Consider the following 20786-nt stretch of genomic DNA (forward strand, 5'->3'; position numbering starts at 1 on the left):
AGCAAGCCGTTCAGGCTATGTGCTGTTATCTAATGATACATTCGTTTGGGAAAAGCTATTTTCAACACTAGGACCAACAAAGCATGCATGATCCACCCCGTTTAGATCTCAGGTTAAGCCTTTTTGTCCTGGAGGCATCTTTACATTTATCTAACCATATTCCTCTCCAAAGTCCCAGGTTAAGCCAGGGGCTTGTGAGATTTGAGCCCCCAGCACCTTTTCTAAGTCCTCCCCAATGTTTTTAGTGGCTCTGATGTTGAGGTCAGTGACTTCCCTACATTAAGGCCTGCAGCTATATGTCAGCATGTCTCACTGTGCTGATACAGATGTGTTTTAACTTGGTAACATTTATACAGGACCACCAGGTTTCTCACTTCACTTATAGCCCCATGAAAGAAATCAGTCCCCGAGCTCAAAGGCCAAGTCCAATCCCACCGTCACCATCTCAAAACATTCCACTGTTGCACAATCCTTGTAGCCTTAAGACATTTTGGCTATGTGCCATGCCAAAAAAAGGGGGGGATTTAGACACCTAAGGCATATCTTAAGCTTGTTCATCCTCGTGAAACTCCTCTGTGCCCAAAGGCGATGAATTAGAAATGTGTCTTCTAATATCCCAGAGGCTCTTGAAGGATGAACCAATCACAGCAGATGTCACAAAGGGTATTGAGTGCAGCTCCTTCCATTTACAGTGCTTGCACAGAATATTTTTCTTAGTTTTCTCCATTAGTTTCTGCAATTAATTCAGATGGAATTGTAAAATGAAACACTATTTATTTATTGGTATCATTCTGTGTCCATCATACACATCACATTTTTTTGTTAAATTGGCAAACTGGATATGCATTTCGGCAACAAGCATCAACAACTCCAGAGTTTTTAACCGAGACTGCAAAGTTTTCAACTGAAATAGAAACTGTTCATGCATTTTAGCCATTCATTTACTTGTTTTGGGGACCTGAAAATGCAACATTTTGAACAAACTTCGATATTAATTTAGTAACACTGTTAAATGTAATCTATAGCAAACCTCAATCTCAAAAACATTTTTTACTACTGTATATTGTAATGTCACACCTACAATACACTGGCATTCTCTTCACGACATGCAAAGCCAGTTCTAGACCGCTGATTTGTCCTAAAAAGTCCCATGATCAGCCAATACTTTTGTCTTGAACAAGAACAGATGCATTATATAAAAGGAATAAGAGACAGAATGTGAATAACGATGGCAGGCAAGGTGGTGGGTGAAGAGGGTCAGGAAGGAGGGAGAAGAAGAAGACAGCTGCAGTGAGAGGTAGATGAGAGGATGAAGAGGAGGGATGTTGACAGGGTAGCTTTGGCTCGCAGGCACACATCTGGCAAGAGATTACAGCTGGCACGGCAGCATGCATGAGCGTACTGTTCACCAACTTCATCACTGCACCTAGAAGTCATTGATTTTTTTTTAACAGCGATTTTAGGCGATATAAGCAACAACGTTTCATGATGTTTCAAGTTGTGCTGATTTCAATTTTATGCATATGAGCAGCAACTATCAATGGGAGCTAACGAGTTTGATACAACCAGGCAAAACCCAAAGAACTTAAAGGTTTAGTTCAAACATTGGTTTTCATAAGACTCACTGGCACATGTTCAGCCCTGACCTCATACGTCATTCCCCCGGAACTGTTTCTGTGTACAACTGTTGGCGCAAGCTACATTAAAGTGATTATTACTTTTTGAATATGGATATTTTTCTTACAAAAACGCATAGATTCTCACATTTTTTTTATGGATGCGCTTTTTATCAAACTTCTTTTGGTCTCATGCAGTGCAACACCCTCTGAGTGACATCAAACAGCTTGAAAGATCAAAGACAATTTTTTACAATAACTCAGACTGGATTCGTATGAAAGAAGAAAGTCATATACACCTAGGATGACTTCAAGGTGAGCAATTTATGGCCCAGTTTTCATTTTTTGGATGAACTAACCATTTAGATTCACCTGTCTCGTCCTTTCCCATCTCCTTTCTCCTTATCCTCTCTTTTTTTTTCTTCTCCATATCATTTTCCTATAACCTCTTCTCTCACCCTCTTTGATGTGAAATGCATCTTCAATCTGAGGACATCATGATCGCATTAAAACAGTTATCTGCTTGCCAATGAGGCATTCGCTCTTTGATGAAAGGCGAAAAAACAGGAAGAAAAAAGTGACAGAGGTGGGCTTGTCAAACTTAAAATCCCTGTTCGGATCCTGCCCCAGCACGCACGGACAGCTCTGAGCAGCTTTGAACTAGAGGCAGCACAGCTATAAATCACTTCATGTTTTTATACATATATAATATAGTGTATAATGTCTGTTTTATGTGGGGATATGGGTGAAATACGCATGTATTGCCTATACTATTCAGTCGACAAACTACCCTGCTAGCTCCGGTCTCTCTTTCCTGCTGTCTCTTTCTCTGACCCGCAGGCTTTCTCTCTCTTTATTGCTCTGCTCCTCTGATGTTTTTGCCCTAATCTTGGCTGTTCTGCGAGTTGAAAGACAGTTTTCTCTCTTTCCGCACCATTTGATCTTGCACGTTAAGCTTGAGAAGCCTTCTCTGAGCCGAGAGACCCCGAGGTGAGGGGTAGCATAGAACAAAGGCCAGAATATTGTAGCTTTGCTCACATGAAAACAGATAAAACTGTCTAAAACCGGCTTTTTTTTATGTATTCCAATGCAAAACTCTGATATAATGTCTAAATTCACAAAACATATTGAATTGTGACCGAGTTCCTGAATTTGACTAAATTTGAATAGAAAGATAGATTTTCACCAAAAGCTCTAGTATGAAAAAAAATAATTTGCTACTAATATGACATACATTGCAGTGTTTGTTTTAGAGTTCAAAGTACATACTGTATTTAGCATTAAAGAATTAAGTTAATACATAATATTCTTAAACAGCCCAAAAAAGTATCTCCTAAGTCAATACAGAATGCAGACGTGTGCTCAAGGCTCTTCAAAGCTGCACTCGTATTTAGCACAAAAGTGAGTTGGTTTTCTTGTGGGAATCCCTGAAGGCTTTTGGGGCTGAATTAGCTGTCTGAGCTGCTGAGTCACACAGTAGATGGGCTCCAGAGAGGATCTGCTCTTTCATCAACTGTGCAATAATGCTAAATCGTATTTGTTTTTCTTACAAAAGCAGGGAGTATATCCTTGGATATACAAGGACGGAGACTTGGGTGGGGGGGGGGGGGAGTTGATGGAATCCCATTTTGCCTCGGGGCAAGTTGGCACCTGACTGCTTAACAAAGCCCCAGTCAGAGGTCAAAGGTCAGATGTCACGGAGAGAGCCCCTACGTGGAGGGTGCTGAATAAACGGCAGCTAAATCTTTTTTTATGTCCCTTTAACTCATCCTATCCTTAGTTGTCCTCCCTTCACTCCTCGGCTCTTTCTTTATCAGTCTATGCCGGGCATCTTGAGCTCTATTCTCTCCGTGTGATGTTTTTAAGACAAGGGTGAATGTAAGTCCATTGTTTATTAGGTGATGCTAAAGGTGCAGACAGACTGACAATACACTGGCACTGCAGATGCTGGGAAAGTCTAGAAATATGACTACTGTAGTAACAGTATTTATATAGTTTTTTTTTTCTTCTGATTCAAGCAATGTCTGAACGGTCTGAACTGTCCTGAGCGCGTTCTCAGCAGCTGGCGCTTCACGTGTCTTCTTCTTCTTTCTTTAGGGTGGATCTCAGACTTAAATGCATTACACCACCAATCTCTCAAATAGACCATCGACACTCTATCTACTAAATTAGGAGTGTCAACTGTCCTCTTGAGAGATGTTGGCGAAATACACATATAAATCTATGATCCGCCATAAAGCAAGAAGAAGAAGAATACGTGTCACACGCCTGCTATTGAGAATATGCTCCGGACAGTTCGGACATTGCTTGAATCAGAGGTAAAAAACTATATAAATACTTTTCAGTTTCTTACAGACCGATCATTCTTTACACATCAATTTGTTGTCACGAGCCACAGGGTTTAATTTGGTTTTGTTTATATATGTTTGGTTTTTTTTTTACTCTCAAAGCCGTGATTCCCATCCACCTCCATTATAAGACTGACAAACTGGAACGGTTTGAGTTAAAAATCTTCATTTATTTTCTACTGAAGAAACAAAGTAATCTACTTGGATGCCCTGGGGGTAAGCAGATAAACATTCAATTTTTTATTTTTGGATGAACTTTCCCTTTAAAAGTTCATAAAGTCTTGCATGCATATTGTTCATAATGTTGCATGCACTACAAAAAACCTTCCCCTGTGTTATTGTTTTCCCATAAAAATGTCCAAAAACCCTTAAAACAAGATTTACTTGAGATGCAAATGTAAAATGAAGTATTGTATAAAATAATCCAATTTCACCTTTAAGTATTAATTGAATTCAAAGTACTTATCATTCTCTCACTTCTTCCACCATTTTGGCCCAGTGCATTATGGGAGTGCCATCTCAACAAAAGGATACTTGCAGTGTTGTCTGGCTAATATAAGTTTTGCAACAGAGCACATGTGGTTTGTTAGGGTCAAATTGATATAAAACAAAACAATAATAATGTATGGAATATCAGTCACTGTTCTGAAGAGGATAATCTAGCATTCATGACTATATATATATATATATATATATATATATAATAAGATGTACGCATACAAACATAATCAAAACGATCACATTATCTAAAAGGTTAGAGGCTAAATGTGAGGATGGATTGACTGGGTTTCCCCTCCTCTGTCTCCAGCTCTCTCTTTCTCTTCGTCTTGTTATGGTCCATTGGTCTTTAAATCACCAGACGCATCGGGTTTCCCCTTCTCTGTAGTGTTGTTTTTACACCTCCCCTGTTCTTCATTCTCTCCCTGTCTGCTAAATTCCTCCTCCTTGTTTTCTAAACATCTCCTCTCCTTGTTCTGTGAAGTGTCTCCCTTGTTCTTTCGTTCCTCCTCCATGTCTTTCCTCTATCTTTTTTTTTTTTTTTTTGCTTTGAGATGTTGTTATTCTGAAGAGCCAGACATCCTCTGAATGGCATGCAGCAACTGCTTCTTTTTATTCTTCACCCTTGCCTTTATTCCTCTACTTCACCTCCCCTCCCCTTCATCTTGAGCCAGCACTTAAACCAGCCGGAGAGTCGAGCGTGAAGAGAAAGCAGGAGATTTAGCCGGAGTGCAGGTCGCAGAAAGGAGCGAGAAGAGGATAAAAGACGGTGGAACAAAGTGTGTGTCTGCAAACAGCTCTACATTTCCTCCACCAACTTAAATGGCTGCCCAGATGCTGATCTTAAAGAGATGCTGAAGCTTTCGAAAACAGACCAAATCACTAAATTTATGTTTGCAGAAGTGTAACCAAAGCCAATTTAAAGGGTGTGTGTGTGAGAGGGAGACCATATCAGTGATTTAGTGATTCAACTTGTCAGCTCATAAGCTTCCCTTTGTCCTCTTGGTGAGGCTAAACCTGTTCCATCCCTATAATTCACTGCTCCAATAAAAAGACTTACTTTTGCTCCAGTGGCCCTGAGTACCCCTGATGCCCTTTCTCCAAAAACCTCAGCCCCATCCAATAAACTCCCTCCACCTTCCACCCAATCCACCACTTACCCATTATCCGTTTAGACACTTTAGGGCAACAGGAATAAGTTCACCTTATTTTAACTTAACATAGAATAAGATAACATAACATAACACAGCATAGCATAGCATAGCATAGCATAGCATAACATAACATAACATAACATAACATAACAACATAACATAACACAACATAACCTAACATAGCATAGCATAGCATAAAATAACATAATGTAACATAACATAACATAGCATAGCATAACATAACATAACAAAACACAACTCAACACAACACAACACAACACAACACAACACAACCTAGCGTAGCGTAGCGTAACATAACGTAACGTAACGTAGCATAGCATAGCATAACATAACATAACATAACATAACATAACACAACACAACATAACACAACACAAAACAACACAACACAACACAACTCAACACAACACAACCTAGTGTAGCGTAACATAACGTAACGTAACGTAGCATAGCATAGCATAACATAACATAACATAACATAACACAACTCAACACAACACAACATAACCTAACATAGCATAGCATAGCGTAGTGTAACGTAACGTAACATAACATAACACAACTTGACAACATAATACATAACATAGTATAATATAATATAACACAACAGCATAACAAAACATAACATAACAACATAATATAACATAACATAGCATAACATAACATTAAATAAAAACCTAACATAACATAACATAACATAACATAACCAGCTGACTTTGCATTATGCCATTATATTGATTAAATCTATTTTCGTTATCATAAACAGACCACTTTGTCACAGTGCACTTAGATTTAACTTTCAATAACACTAATTAAACTGATTTTAAAATGCTAATGGAAAAATATATATTATACACAAATAATAATAAAAACATATTAAAATTTATTCATTTATTTATTTATTTGTGCCTTTACTGATGTAACTGAGTTATAAATAGCTATATCTGTTAATCTGGATTAGAGAACTCAGGTCAGGATATCTCTGTCCACTATCATGCTTCACATCTCTATTTTTCTCTCTTACTCGTGTGCTTAGACAGGTCAAAAAATGGTTTAAGCATCAAATCCTTCTGTGGAGTTTTACCATGGTAATCCCTTTATCTATATATACAAGACACTGCTGCACTATATCCTGTAATTCTGCTAAATACAAGCCCTTGTTTGAATGAGATGCCCGGTCTGTTAAATTTGACTCGATTGAGAACCCTCACCCTGTTGAACTAATCAGCCTTTTAATGGATTTGTGTATAATGAAAAACTGCAGATGGATTAAACCAGAACGTGAGCAGACACAGAATCGTCATCTCTGCCATGGGATGGATGGAGTTAGGCTGTAATCATGCAAATGGCTGGTGTAAGAAAAGGAGAGAATAAATAGGTTGGAGGACAATATGTAATGAAAGAGACCGAATCACTGCAAGTACAGTCTGGTAGTCGTATCTTCTGGAAAGTTCTCAGTGACAGAGTTTCCTAATTAATGTTTGAGAGGCAGACGCTGCATATAATTCCACCCATAACAACGATAAGAGAATATAAATAGTTGTTCACTTCACTCCTTCCAGCAGTCCTTTCCGGAATCCCTCCTCCACCTCAGGTCTGTTTTTGGTCTCCATACACTATTAAACATTTCCACCCACTTTTTAAAACTGAGTAATAAGTGTTCATGCCAAAGTGGTTTTTACCATTTAAGTTTTGTTGACTGATAAAGAAAATTTAACAAGTACATTTTTGAAAACTACAGACTAAAGATAGACATTCACATAGTCAGACAAGTGCTAGTGTAACTCAATACGAGATTACTTTTTCAAGTAATTAGTAAAGTAATGCAATACTTTTAATTTACAAGAAAAAAAAATCTGAGTTACTTTTTCAAATAAGCAATGCCAATGACTGTTTTCTCATTTCTTGACCAACAGTTCTCATGTCCTCATGCTGAGATAAATCAGGAGTAACTGCGAGGCGTTGCGTGTGCTGTGGGAACATGATGTTACTGTAGTACTAGACTCAATGTCAACATGCATTTATTCATGTCTCTTGCACAAAAACAGATTCAGTATTCCTCAAAATAAATAAAAACTCTGAAATGTAAACTCAGAATATGATGTAAACCTGCAATAATTAACAATGTTCACACAAATATCCTTGTATTTAAACCCATTTTATTAACCGGTATCTTTACTGATGTCCTTTGATGATCCAGTTCAACCATACAAATAAACAAAAAAGGCTGTAGGTAGACATAACTTTTTGTTTCATTTGTTTAATTGCTAAAAAGTTCCTTTTCCTGCGTCATATTCTTCATGCAATCCAGAAATCCAGAAAGGAGCACAGCTGAAAGTTTTGTTTGAGCTGCCGCCTCAACTGTACGGATAGGAATGAACATATACAGAATGAGGTGTATTCATTTCACTTTTAGTGTGAAAGGGCTCTTCCATTTGTCAAAAATAAAACTTTTTTATATTAAAAACAAGTTCCCATAATTCGTTTTTAGGGAGTAACACAATATTGTTATGCATTACTTTTAAAAGTCACTTTCCCCAACTCTGAGACAGCGAGACAGACAGACAGATGGTATAGGTAGAGTTTTCAAGAACAGTTCAAAAGAATTTGGTTCCTAAATTTCTGTCTCTTTCACACTGACGCTCACAAACAGAGACCCCCTGCTGTTTGATTGACTGACGAGCACAAGTAGAGAGTTCATCAAAAAGCACTTAGTGTCCACAACACATCCTCTTATCAGTTCCTTTTATCGCTCTCTCCTTCTCTTCGGCTCTTTCTCCCTCCCTTCTTTTGTCTCAGAGTCTAACAGAGACAAAGTGGGAGTTCCATGGGGGGCTCAAGGATGAGACACATTTTGTGTGTGTGTGAAGTACAGATTGACGGATGGATGAAAGCTGTTGAAGAGCTACCATTTAGCTGATAGTGATCAGCCAGTTTAACTCCGATCCCCCCACCCAGCTCATCAACCTCCATTCCCTCTAGCTCTGCAGCTATTGTTCTGGACCTGCATGCCTCTACTTCTCCTCATTGTTGCTCTGATTTAGCCTCAGTAGCTCCCCTATCACCACACACACATTTACTCACACACAATCTCTCTCATCTTGGATCAAATCCTCCATCCCTCCCCCTCGAGAGTATTAACCTACCCTGTTCCTTGAAGTAGAATGTCACAGCTGGACTAATCTTTCACATGCAGACCTGAGACATCGAAAACCAGGACATAGCACTGCTGTTAGTTTACACAAACAACACTATTGACAGCATTTTCCAAACTGCTCTCAAATTTATAAGGACTTTATAATTTGTTGATTTCATATAAATTTGCATGCATGCACTATTGATTGTGTCTTCCAACCTAGGGCTGGTTGCATAACATGCTTATACTAGTCTTCCATATAAGACATCTATGTTTTTTCTTTAAGACTGGTCAGAATAGATGAACAGCACTCGCTTCTACCCTCAATACCCATGGCTGAAGTGCCCTTGAGCAAGGCACTGAACCCCCAGTTGCTCCCCGGGTGCTGGATATAGCTGCCCACTGCTCTGGGAGTGTGTTCATGCTGTGTTCACTTCTCACTGCTGTGTGTGCGCACTTGGATGGGTTAAACGCAGAGCACCAATTCCGAATATGGGTTACCATACTTGGCAAATTTCACGAGCTATCAATTTCACTACCTGCAGTCAGCATCTTTCAAAGATATCTCAGATTTTTAAGGACTAGGATTGAGCAATTTTGTATGAATTCTTACACATACGCTATTTGCTGAATCTTTCAACCTGATTTAAAGATTTTGTAGAAAAAAATGACACATACACACCTGTGACTATTTGACTATTTATCTAATGTGTGATGTTACGTTATGATCTTACAATATGTTTGATCTTACGTTTGATCTTATGGTTATTGATGATAGACTGGGTGAAGAAGACTTGCAGTTGAGGATGTTCCCAAGCCATATTAATGGTGCTTTTCTACTGCATGGTATGGTACGGTACGGCTTGGTACCGTTCACTTTTGGGGGGGTTCTCCACTGGGTACAGTACCTTGTACCTGGTACATTTTTTAGTGCCACTTTGGCCGAAGTTCCAAGTGAACTGTACCGTTACTAAAAAGTGACGTGTAAACTATGCTGTTCACGGATTGGCCAGAGAGAATCATCACTATCTGCATTACTGAATTTAAGACACAAACACAACAGAACCACTAGATTCAAATCATCACAGCCAGCATAGGATCGAACGCAACTGTTTTGAATTGTCTGTTGCGGAAGTACTGTACAGTTGTTCCTCTCGTTGATAAAAGAGGAACGAATCCAGCTCCAGTTCCAGTTCCAGAATCCAGAGAGAAAAATGTGCCAAGATGAGCCGTACCATACTGAGCCTAGTCTCAGGCTCATATGGGACACAAAAGTGGAAACACTTCAGGAGTGTCAAAGTCATCACCAGATTGGTTGAATTCTACAGGATTTCTGGGAGACATGTGTGTCATGTTCTTTAACGTTCCACCTGGAAACAAAGATACCGTGACACCAAACCCCATCAAGAAAGAAGAAAGCTGTAGTGTTTAAAACTGTGACGATGAATGCTTATCAGGATCAACTAAACACTGGATTCTCAAAAGTATATGAAATATTTAAAGTTTGCGGCATAGAATCTTTAAAATATGTCTGAGAGTTTTACACACCAGTCTGTTATTGTGGCAACATTTTCACGCCTCAGAACGTGACGACGAACAAAACGAACTGTGATTGGTTGTTTGACATGTCGGTCAAACAGCCTCATGGGCAGGGCAGGCCTTGGCCAATGAAAGCTGCCATGAATTCCAGACCTTCAGTCTGAAGGTTATTTGGCAATCATTTAGAACACCATAACAAAAACCTTGCATCATGGCAAAAAAAAAAAAGAAATAACTCGTCATCCAGTTTTTTAGCTCGACTATGCATTCTGTTAGTTTTCCAAATTTCACCAGGCCGCAAAGAAATATAGAGCTGAGTATCATCAGCATAACAGTGAAAGCTAACACCGTGTTTCCTGATGCTATCTACCACGGGTAAAATGTACAGTGTGGAGCGTAACGGCCCTAGTACTGAGCCTTGAGGTACTCCATGCTAAACTTGTGATCATTATGATACATCTTCATTCACTGCTACGAATTGATGCTGGTCATATAAGTATGATTTAAACCATGCTAATGCACTTCCATTAATGCCAACAAGTTTTCTAGCCTATGCAAAAGAATGTTGTGGTCAGTTGTGTCAAACGCAGCACTGAGATCCAATACTAATAGAGAGAAACCATGATCAAATTATAAGAGCAAGTTATTTGTAACTCTAAGGAGAGCAGTCTCAGTACTATGATACGGTCTAAATCCTGACTGGAAATCCTCACAGATACCATTTTTCTCTAAGAAGGAATAAAACTGTGAAGATACTACCTTTTCTAGTATCTTGGACAGAAAAAGGGAGATTCGAGATCAGTCTGTAATTAACAAGTTATTTGGGGTCAAGTTGTGTTTTTTTTTTTTTTTTGGATGAGAGGCTTAATAACAGCCAGTTTTAACAATTTTGGGACATATCCTAATGGCAATGAGGAATTAATAATAGTCAGAAGAGGATCTATGACTTCTGGAAGCACCTCTTTTAGGAGCTTAGATGGAATGGGGTCTAACATACATGTTGTTGGATGATTTAACAAGCTTCTTGCCTTATTATGACTGCAGTAACCCTAGAATACTCTGTTGAACCAATTTCAGGTATGTTGTGACAAAAGATGTGAGATTACTTGTAGCCCTTTAGTCAGGAAGCCGCCAGGTGGGATAGCTTAAAACAGGAAATGGACATACCTGCCTGGAGGCCTGGATTCACAGCGCTGTATCTTTCACATCAGATCAACACTTTTTGAAACAAAGGCCATTTTCTTTACGAACAATAACGTTGTGTTATAGAGACTATATTCAATTCTACCCTGGAGGAGAAACTTTCTCTATGATATCAAAAGATGCCAGTTGCTGAGGTAAGGATAAAACAAATGAAGTGGTTGTTTATTGTACTCGCAAAAAGGTTTTCAGAAGAGAGAGGGAAAATGAGAATGAAAGAAAGCAAAATAGGTTGAAATGTGAGTCTGAGAAACAAATTCCCTGTATCCTTTCCTTTGTTTCCTTCCATCAGAGGTCAGAAACCCAAATCCATCTGACAGTCTAGAAAAGGCCATTCTGTAATTTATACTATTAACCGCAATCAACCTGATTTTCACACATGACAGAATTTTAACCGCTGAATTAAGCTTCTGTACTTCTACGCAAATTACGTGAAACGGATCTCTCTTTTCCGTTTCTATCTCACTTTCATTCGTTTGGAAGCTAAATGAGCTCAGACTATAGCTTTAGTTTCAAAACTTTGTGAACTGCCTCGCTTTTTCAAATGTATGCAGAACAACTTGTGCTCCTTACAAGAAACACACTGAAGACAAATCAAAATGAATTCCAGCAGAGCCTAATGTTAGCGTGTTGTTAACGATGTAATAATCAGCATAAAAATACACAAATAGCGCTCCTTACAAGAATCCCTCAGGAAATGGACCTTAACATTAGCATGTTCCTAAGATGCTAATTGCACAGCACATGCAAATCGGCTAAAATAGCTCATTTATAATTCATCAGCATTTAAACAATCAATAGTTTTATTCATTACTCTCTTTTTGGAACAGACTTCATGTCAGAAGTGCACATGTAAGGCAGCTCACTAGGGTTTGAAGCAGTGCGGGTGTGTTGGTATAGATACTATGAATAACACCCACACATGCTCATCACATAACACTTACGTAGAAGTCACTATCACAACAAAGTCACACGGATGACTCACATTTGTCCTATTGTAACATCAAACACTCGCAATCTGGTGGTTTAAATCAAAGAAAGTGTGTTTAAGTTCTCAAACAAGCGTAGCAGCATTTGAGAGAAAGATGTTATGTAACAAGACATCGAATCATCATGAGGTTATTCTTACTTTGTCTCGCAGCTAACCACTGTCTACAACAGTTTTGTGAGTGAATGCTAGTAACCGGCAACTACATTTAGCTCTCATTTTGAAACAATGTCCTGGCCAATTTAAGGAACCCCATCAAAGTTTCTGGAGCAGATGGACATGGATTGGGTGACCGTTTAGTGCACATTTTGGTCTAAAGAGATCACTGTGGTTTGGATATAATGTGTGTGTGTGTTTGTGTGAGTGATGTTTGCTTTGGATATGCTAAAACCTGAATAATTTCAATCATCTTATTAGAGAAAGTGTGCTGCATGAATAAGAAATACGATTTTTTTTTGATGCCTTAAAATCTTACAGAGAAGTTCATACCTACCATGTCCTAAACGGGCAATGTGACGAGATGTCAAAACAGAATTGTATCCATGTTTGATCAATTAGCTTAGTTAATCATCACCATCCAGAGCTCCCTCCCAAAATAACAAATAGGACATTGTGGTTGCAGTCATCTCCTTAATAAGTTCATCTGAGCATATATTCAAAGTTAGACTATAAAAAACGTCTCGTGTCTTATCGCTTGCTGTGTTTGTAGTTGGTTAGGAAGAGAAATGGAAGAGATAAGGTTTATCACAATGCTCTTGGTTAGAACACGTTGTAATGAATGCACATCAACATACTGATCTTTGGGACAGCCATCTGTCAAACAAACGCAATAAAATGTATTCACTTTATTTGTATTAGTTACTGCAGATTGTGTTTTGTTGTACTCGTTCATTCTACGGCATATACTGTACAAGAGAAGATCAGTGGTGATAGAAAACTGGCAGTTACAAAAATAAGATGATACAGATATCTGCTGGAGAAAAGAAATCTTGATACACAAATAAAGTCATGATAGATGCTCCTTTAAAAGTTTGCGGAATTTCAACATCTGCGACTCAAAGTTCGTCTTTTGCGAGTCTCTGTCCTTGCAGTCTCTAGTTTGCTGTGCTTCGTTCCCCTGGGTTTTATTCCAAAACCAAAGTCTCTTTCTGCGGGTGACTTCTAAAGGTGCATCAAAAGTCCAAAGTGATCCAAAAAGGCTGCTCTGATTCACTCAGGGTTGAACAGTTCACATCCGCCTCGTCTTTTCAGATGATATCACTCAATGGCTGTCGTGCAGCCGAGTTATCTGATTGGATGCAATGGCCCTCCTCTGCTTTCTTTTATCCAGTGCCCCGCTCACCTTATATCTGCTGTGAAGAAAAGACCTTGTTAGGCTTTGACAGCACACCTGCTCAACTGACAAAAAAAGCTGTGTACAGTGGAAGTCTATGGGGCAAATGGCCAACGGATGGAAACGGATGGCCAAAAAATGGATGTTATTTTAATGCTTGTTGTCTGTTTCTTTGTCATTTATATATTTATCTTAAGTAATTCTAGTAATTCTTAAAATGATTACATTTTTAGGATCAAGAACAGTCAAATATTAATGCACCATGATATCCCTTCTCCCGACCTTTGACCCATTAAGTCCACTTGGCTTTCATCTTGCTGACCATTAGTCTAAATATAGAGTCTGTAAATCTTGACTGCCGCTTTTAGGCAGTTTATCTCATTTTCCATTTCCTCTTCTCTTTTTAGCTCTTGAACTGGGCTGGCTTTTGAGCGGAGGAATGGAGGAAACGACGGGGAAGGAAAAACGAGTGGAGAGGGAAAACTAAAACAAGGTGTGGGAAAGCAAATGATTCAAAAGCAGTTTATGCGCACCCGTGTGTATGCGGGACTCTGAGTGATGTTTGGACGTGCAGACGCACTCGAGATGATCCTCCAGCTGCACCTGCACCTCCCGGAGCTTCGGCCTCCTGCGTACGTACTCCACCTTGGCCACCTGAGAGAGAGAAAGAGCAACACACACACACTCATAAGCCTATCAACAGTGTATTTTTCCTCTGCTGTTCCAGAGGTGAGATAAGGCAAGAGGTAAATGTGACTTCGGTTTCCTCTGTTTCTAAACACACAGATCATACTGACAGACTCCTTCCCTCCCTGCCAACTCAGCTGCCCTGCAGGCCCATTTATACAATACTTTATTCAGGTCTGAACACTCACACACATAGCTGGCGAGATAAACGCAATAGAACACACCCCACAGCCGCAGTGTTACAGACAGATATTTGCAGCGGTTAACTCAAGGTTAGGGCTATTCGTTAACTAGCCACGGAAGTCTGGCCTGAAACTCTTTGAGTGTGTTTGGCGGCCCTGAAATTCTTATTGACATTGTCCTCCTTTTGGCACGTCCTACGCCTCGCTCTTGTTACATTTGAATTTGAGAAATGTGAAAAGATTTACATGCTGAAAAGGATCTTGACAAGTGGCAAACTCGGTGTGCATGGAGATTTAGTTACACTGCTGCTGTTATAATATATATATATATATATATATATATATATATATATATATATATATATAATAATGAGAAAGTATTATAATTAAATAATAATTTTAATGTATTAAAAAAGCAGTGTTTTTTATTATATTTTATAATAATAAAAATAATAATAATAATTGTAATTTAATGTCATTTTTATATTTTATATTATGTATATAAATGTATAACATTTTAATTTACATATACAAATTTGAGAAATATTTTAAATATTTAAAAATTGTAATTTAAAAATAAATGTAACTGAATAAAAACCATATAAATATGAAAGTTTACTTTTATAATAACATCATATTTAAATATTATTTATAACTGTAATATTTAAAATATAAATGATAAATATCTGTATTTATGATTTCTTTAGTAATGATAATATTTATATTGTTTATTAATAATATTTTATATTAATGATATATAAATGCTATGTATGTATTTTACATTTATACACATGTATTTTTTTTTATTTTTAAAAAGGACAATTACTTATATTATTTGAATACATTATTATTAATAATAATGTCAACATTTAAAACAGCTTTTAAAAACACCAAATATACCAAATATAAAACAATACACAACATGCTCTCACCTTGACGGTCCTGTGGTGCTTTTTGGATGGGTGGCAGCGCATGTTGCTGGTGTTGCAGCAGCCTGAGCATCGTCTCACCTCCACACACGGAGGCCAGATCAGGAAGTTGGCGGCCGTGGGATCGACCTGACTGCGTGGGATCTCGTAGATCACAGTGCGAGTCTTACAGACGGCGGGCACTGCCTCCTCTAAACACACAACAAACCCATAAACACACAGAACAATCACAGGGGCTTTGCAAAGTGTATGTGAATAATTGTATGTATGTGTGTTTTTTTACCAATGCTTCTCTTGCGTCTGGAGTGTGAGTTCTTGAGGTGTCTGCTATCATACAATTGCTCCTTATAGTGGCCTTGTTTAACGTCCTCCAGCACCTCATTCTCTGCACCGAAACAATGAACCACAAAAGTCAACAATGCGACATATTTTGGAACAAGCTGACATCCAACCCACAATCCCTCCCTCACTATTGTCAAGAAAGAGCGCCCTTGAACTTTTTTGCAAAATGCCGCCTCAACCAGAAAAAAATAGTAGGCTAAATCATGTGCACGATTTACTAATTAATTCCATTTATGTACTAAAACGTTGATTACTATTGCATTACCTCGATTTACTATTGCGTTTCCCTCGATTTATAAATTGTGTGCATGATTTACTAATTAGTTCTCTCAATATTCTAAAACGTGCGCACGAATACTATTGCGTTCCCTCTATTTACTATTGTGTTCCCTCGATTTATAAATTGTGTGCATGATTTACAAATTCGTTCCCTCAATATACTAAAACTTTGATTACTATTGCGTTACCTCGATTTATAAATTGTGTGCACGATTTACTAATTTGTTCCCTCAATGTACTAAAATGTGCACACGAATACTATTACGTTCCCTTGATTTACCATTGCGTTCCTTCGATTTATAAATTGCGTGTATGATTTACTAATTCATTCCCTCAATGTACTAAAACGTTGATTACTATTGCGTTACCTCAATTTACTATTGCATTACCTCAATTTACTATTGCGTTTCCCTCGATTTATAAATTGTGTGCATGATTTACTAATTTGTTCCCTCAATGTACTAAAACGTGCACATGAATACTATTACGTTCCCTCGATTTACTATTGCGTTTCCCTCTATTTATAAATTGTGTGCACGATTTGCTTATTCGTTCCCTCAATGTACTAAAACGTGCACACGAATACTATTACATTCCCTCGATTTACTATTGCGTTTCCCTCGATTTACTATTGCGTTACCTCGATTTATAAATTGTGTGCACGATTTACTAATTCGTTCCCTCAATGTACTAAAACATGCACACGAATACTATTACGTTCCCTCGATTTACTATTGCATTACCTCAATTTACTATTGCGTTTCCCTCGATTTATAAATTGTGTGCATGATTTACTAATTTGTTCCCTCAATGTACTAAAACGTGCACATGAATACTATTACGTTCCCTCAATTTACTATTGCGTTTCCCTCTATTTATAAATTGTGTGCACGATTTGCTTATTCGTTCCCTCAATGTACTAAAACATGCACACGAATTTTAGTACATTGAGGGAATGAATAAGTAAATTGTGCACTCAGTTTATTTATTTTTTCTTGCATGTCATGTGCGGGGCTCCGTACCAACAGCCTTATTGAAAAAATTTTTTTATAGAAAACCCGTTCTGATTACTACTGCAAGTAAAGAATAAAGGTGTCTGCCAACCTGCCAGGAACACTTCATTCTTAAAAAACATCCTCCTTTACACACAGATCACAAAGCAAATATATGCCCCACTGGAGGACACACAGAAAAAACCTAGACTCAACAATAAGATGTTCGGAAAGGATTGTGTCACTGAATACACTTTAAGGACATCGGGTTAGTTAGTCTGCCCAAAGTGCAGTATTTAATCATGCTGTTCCACAGAGCCATTCAGCGGGACGACGGGGGACACAGATGCCCCTGTTGTTGCCCCCGGAAACCAGCCCAATGGAGGAGGAGGGTGGTTTTAATTCAGACTTGATCACCGTGGCCGCCCGAACCGCTCGGCTTTTCACACAGTCGTTAGTGAAGCAACAGACCTCACAAATGCAAACACTACTTGAGCTTCAGCCTCTTTTCTCTCCTAAACACACAGACGCAGAGACGCACACAAACTCAGGAATTCAACATGAATAATACATTACAGCAGCGCTGGCATTCAGCCACACTCAACTCATAAAGGCGGCATGACAACAGTATAATGGAGAGAGTCGCTTGACCTCCCTCAGGCACCAGCCACACAGACGCAGCTGTTTGCATTTCAATTACAGCGCTTATGGGCCAAATCGAATTTGAGACTCATATCGTTATGGCTGCAGCATTTCCTCATTAGATGCGCTGGAAGTTTATATTTGGAGCAATGGGAAGATTTGAACCCTTTAGGTCTGTAAATTCAATATGCAATCAGGCTCAAGTAAACTGAAACCCAAACCAGCCAAATCTTAATGGACTTCCTTAAAAAAATTGTTCGTGGGGTGCACAAAGCTACATATTTTATTGTTTGAACTACTAATCGATTTCGAAAAGATGTCGTTTTGTGTATATAGTTGCGCATCTTTCCAGCGTAAAGTCGGCTGGAGATGACGAACAACATGCAAGAAAAATAAGACCAATAGCAATGCAGTAATGCAAATTTTGTAATGAAATCATCATTGTCAGTTAGATTCCGAATATTGAACGTTCCATCAATACAAGTCAAACAGAATTTTTTTTTTTAACTTCGAATTTTAAATCGTCTAAATGAATTATCGCTCAGTAAATGCTTTATATCCCCATTTTTATAGTCTTACAATGATGTTGACATTGACGTATTTGAGTTCAGAACGCTGGTCCCGCCAAAACATGACATTGTTAACTAAGTTCAAATACTCATGTGGCGCCACAAGTGCAGGAATGGCACTGCAGTTTCTAGGCAACAGGTTCTGAGGCTTTTGGTTTAAACTCGATTAAATGCCAAGGTCCATGAACTTTTGAGAGCAGTGAAAGATTAAGTGAGCCTCCTCTGAAAGGATATTTCCCAGACTCTTGTTCTCCTAAAATTGCACCTAAACGCTTTGGCGACTTGACAGGGGTGAGCGAAACAGTGTCTTGTGGTAGTTGTAGTCCTTAATTAGCAACATGTTCAGCAACTGATTAGCAAGTAGGACTCTTGTGTGTTTTAATGAATCAGCTGAGTGAATCGTTCAGTGAATCACTCACAACACAAACTTGTCGCCAACTACTACATTAAGATGTAACCTGGAGAAGAGCCACTAAACAAATCACTGGTCATCATCATCCTTTTTAACAGATTCGAAAGTTTCACTTCACTGATTTGGATCACCATCAGCTGCCATTGCCTTCTAGGTTTAGGATTTAGAACTCACTCATCTTATCAAATAATAAGAAAGACAGTGAAACTTTACCTACGAAGTCAATCTCCAGGATCCTCTGGAGGTCGCTGATGCTGCGGATCTCGCTGTTAGACAGTCTCTCAATCAGCTCTTGTGGAATTGGGGCTTCCTGTAAAAAAATAAATAAATAAAACCTTTACTAAAACTACTTATGCTTGTTGTAGCTTGTCACAATGTTTCACAATCATTTCTTTTAAAAATCAATAAACACTGTTTTAAAATATTGCTTTTTGACTTTATATAACTTATATCTGAAGTCAGTGTGTCAAAAAACAGCATGCAAGTCCAATTTGGACTCTATAACTAATATCAGGCATTAGATTTAGATTAATCTTTATGTGAAAATACAGATTTTGTGGATCAAACCCTCTACATTTTTAATGTTCATAACTCAAAAATGTATAAATGCAAAAAAAAAAAAAACATTTTGAAGTGCATTATTAAGTGCACATGTTTGTTGAAAGTCCAATTGACTTGATGGTTGCACCACTTGACATACCCTAGACATGTAACATGAGTGCAGATATTAGCTACAAATTTGCCACTATATATATATATATATATATATAAACAAGGGATTAAAAATTGATTTTAGAACGTCCATAATATTGGGCATTCTCTTATACAATTACGCGAAACACGATTTTCTGGTTTTAATAACCATTAAAGTTATAATGAAGAACTGCGTAGTGACAGGCCACATGAACACTCCCTCTTTCTATGTATAAAGGAATCTCTCTCTTCACTAAAAGCCATCGTGTTCTTCTTCTATCCTCAATGCAAACGTGTTCCGATGTTGATCTTACCTCAGCGGCTGCTGAAAGCAGGGAGAAGCAGCAGAAGAGAAAGTGGATCAGCTCGGGTCTCATCTCCTCTGTGGTCCAAATGTGTCCCAGCTCAGGCGAAAGCGTCCCGACCGGAGCCGCGAAGATGCTCCAACCGGCGTGAAGCCAGAGAACATGCCTTTCCACAGACAAATCTCTCAAAGCATAAACTCTTCACACGTCAGAGACCAAAAACCGAAACCAGACTCAATGAAATCTCTTAACAATAAGTTATTAACGCTGCTAATCCATTTAATTAAAAAAACCAAACCCGCAAATCAGTGTGCAAGATCATTTCTCTCTCACACACACACACACATACACACACTAAGAAAACATGAATGAAGCGATCCTTCATCCCTATAAACGTATCAGAATTATACAGAAGGGAAAAAAACTAATCCGAATGTACAAAATCGTGGTACAAAAAGTCCACATTTATCCAAAATAGTCCATTCTTATGCACCGTCTATACTCTGTGTCCTCACATAAAAGAGGTTTGGTTCAAACTTCAGCGTGGAAAGGCTCTGACAGTGAATGAACTGGGGCTTCTCTCATCTCCTCATGTTAAACTGTGTGGGCGAGCCGCGCGCCCCCTCAGGACGAGCTGAAGCTCTGCAAAGAGCCTTTCAAGTCACCGCCTCAGTGAAACTGCAGTGCTGGGGATATAGACTCATCTCAAAGACTCGAATCTTTTGAATCGGTTACATAAAGATTCATTCAGTGACCCTTTCTGCGGGTTACGTCAGCAGGTGACGACTCACGCAATTAATTCGGTAAAAACTAATTAGTCTACCACAAAAACAGGGTATGTTTCACCTTGCTAAACATATCAAGACGTGACGTTTTTTTTTCCACACGTTGTTTTCCACATTTCTTCAAGGTTTGTCAAGT

General features: G+C 38.5%; 1 protein-coding gene across 2 annotated transcripts; it reads right to left on the minus strand.

Annotated features, from left to right (window-relative positions):
- Window positions 1-13330: 13330 nt before the first annotated feature.
- On the minus strand, window positions 13331-20761 carry LOC127942589 (platelet-derived growth factor subunit A). 2 transcript variants are annotated; one of them, XM_052538413.1, is made up of 6 exons: window positions 19875-20761; window positions 19081-19177; window positions 15915-16016; window positions 15635-15822; window positions 14367-14487; window positions 13331-13849 (listed from the first exon to the last, which is right to left on the minus strand). In XM_052538413.1, the coding sequence occupies exons 1-6, from the start codon at window positions 19935-19937 to the stop codon at window positions 13839-13841; spliced, it is 582 nt and encodes a 193-aa protein (XP_052394373.1). In that variant the 5' UTR covers window positions 19938-20761; the 3' UTR covers window positions 13331-13838. The 2 variants fall into 2 exon arrangements, with proteins under 2 accessions (XP_052394373.1, XP_052394371.1); XM_052538411.1 differs by having other exon boundaries at window positions 13331-13852; window positions 19875-20755.
- Window positions 20762-20786: the final 25 nt, after the last annotated feature.

The sequence above is a fragment of the Carassius gibelio genome, chromosome A22, assembly GCF_023724105.1.
Source record: "Carassius gibelio isolate Cgi1373 ecotype wild population from Czech Republic chromosome A22, carGib1.2-hapl.c, whole genome shotgun sequence".
Lineage (NCBI taxonomy): Eukaryota > Metazoa > Chordata > Actinopteri > Cypriniformes > Cyprinidae > Carassius > Carassius gibelio.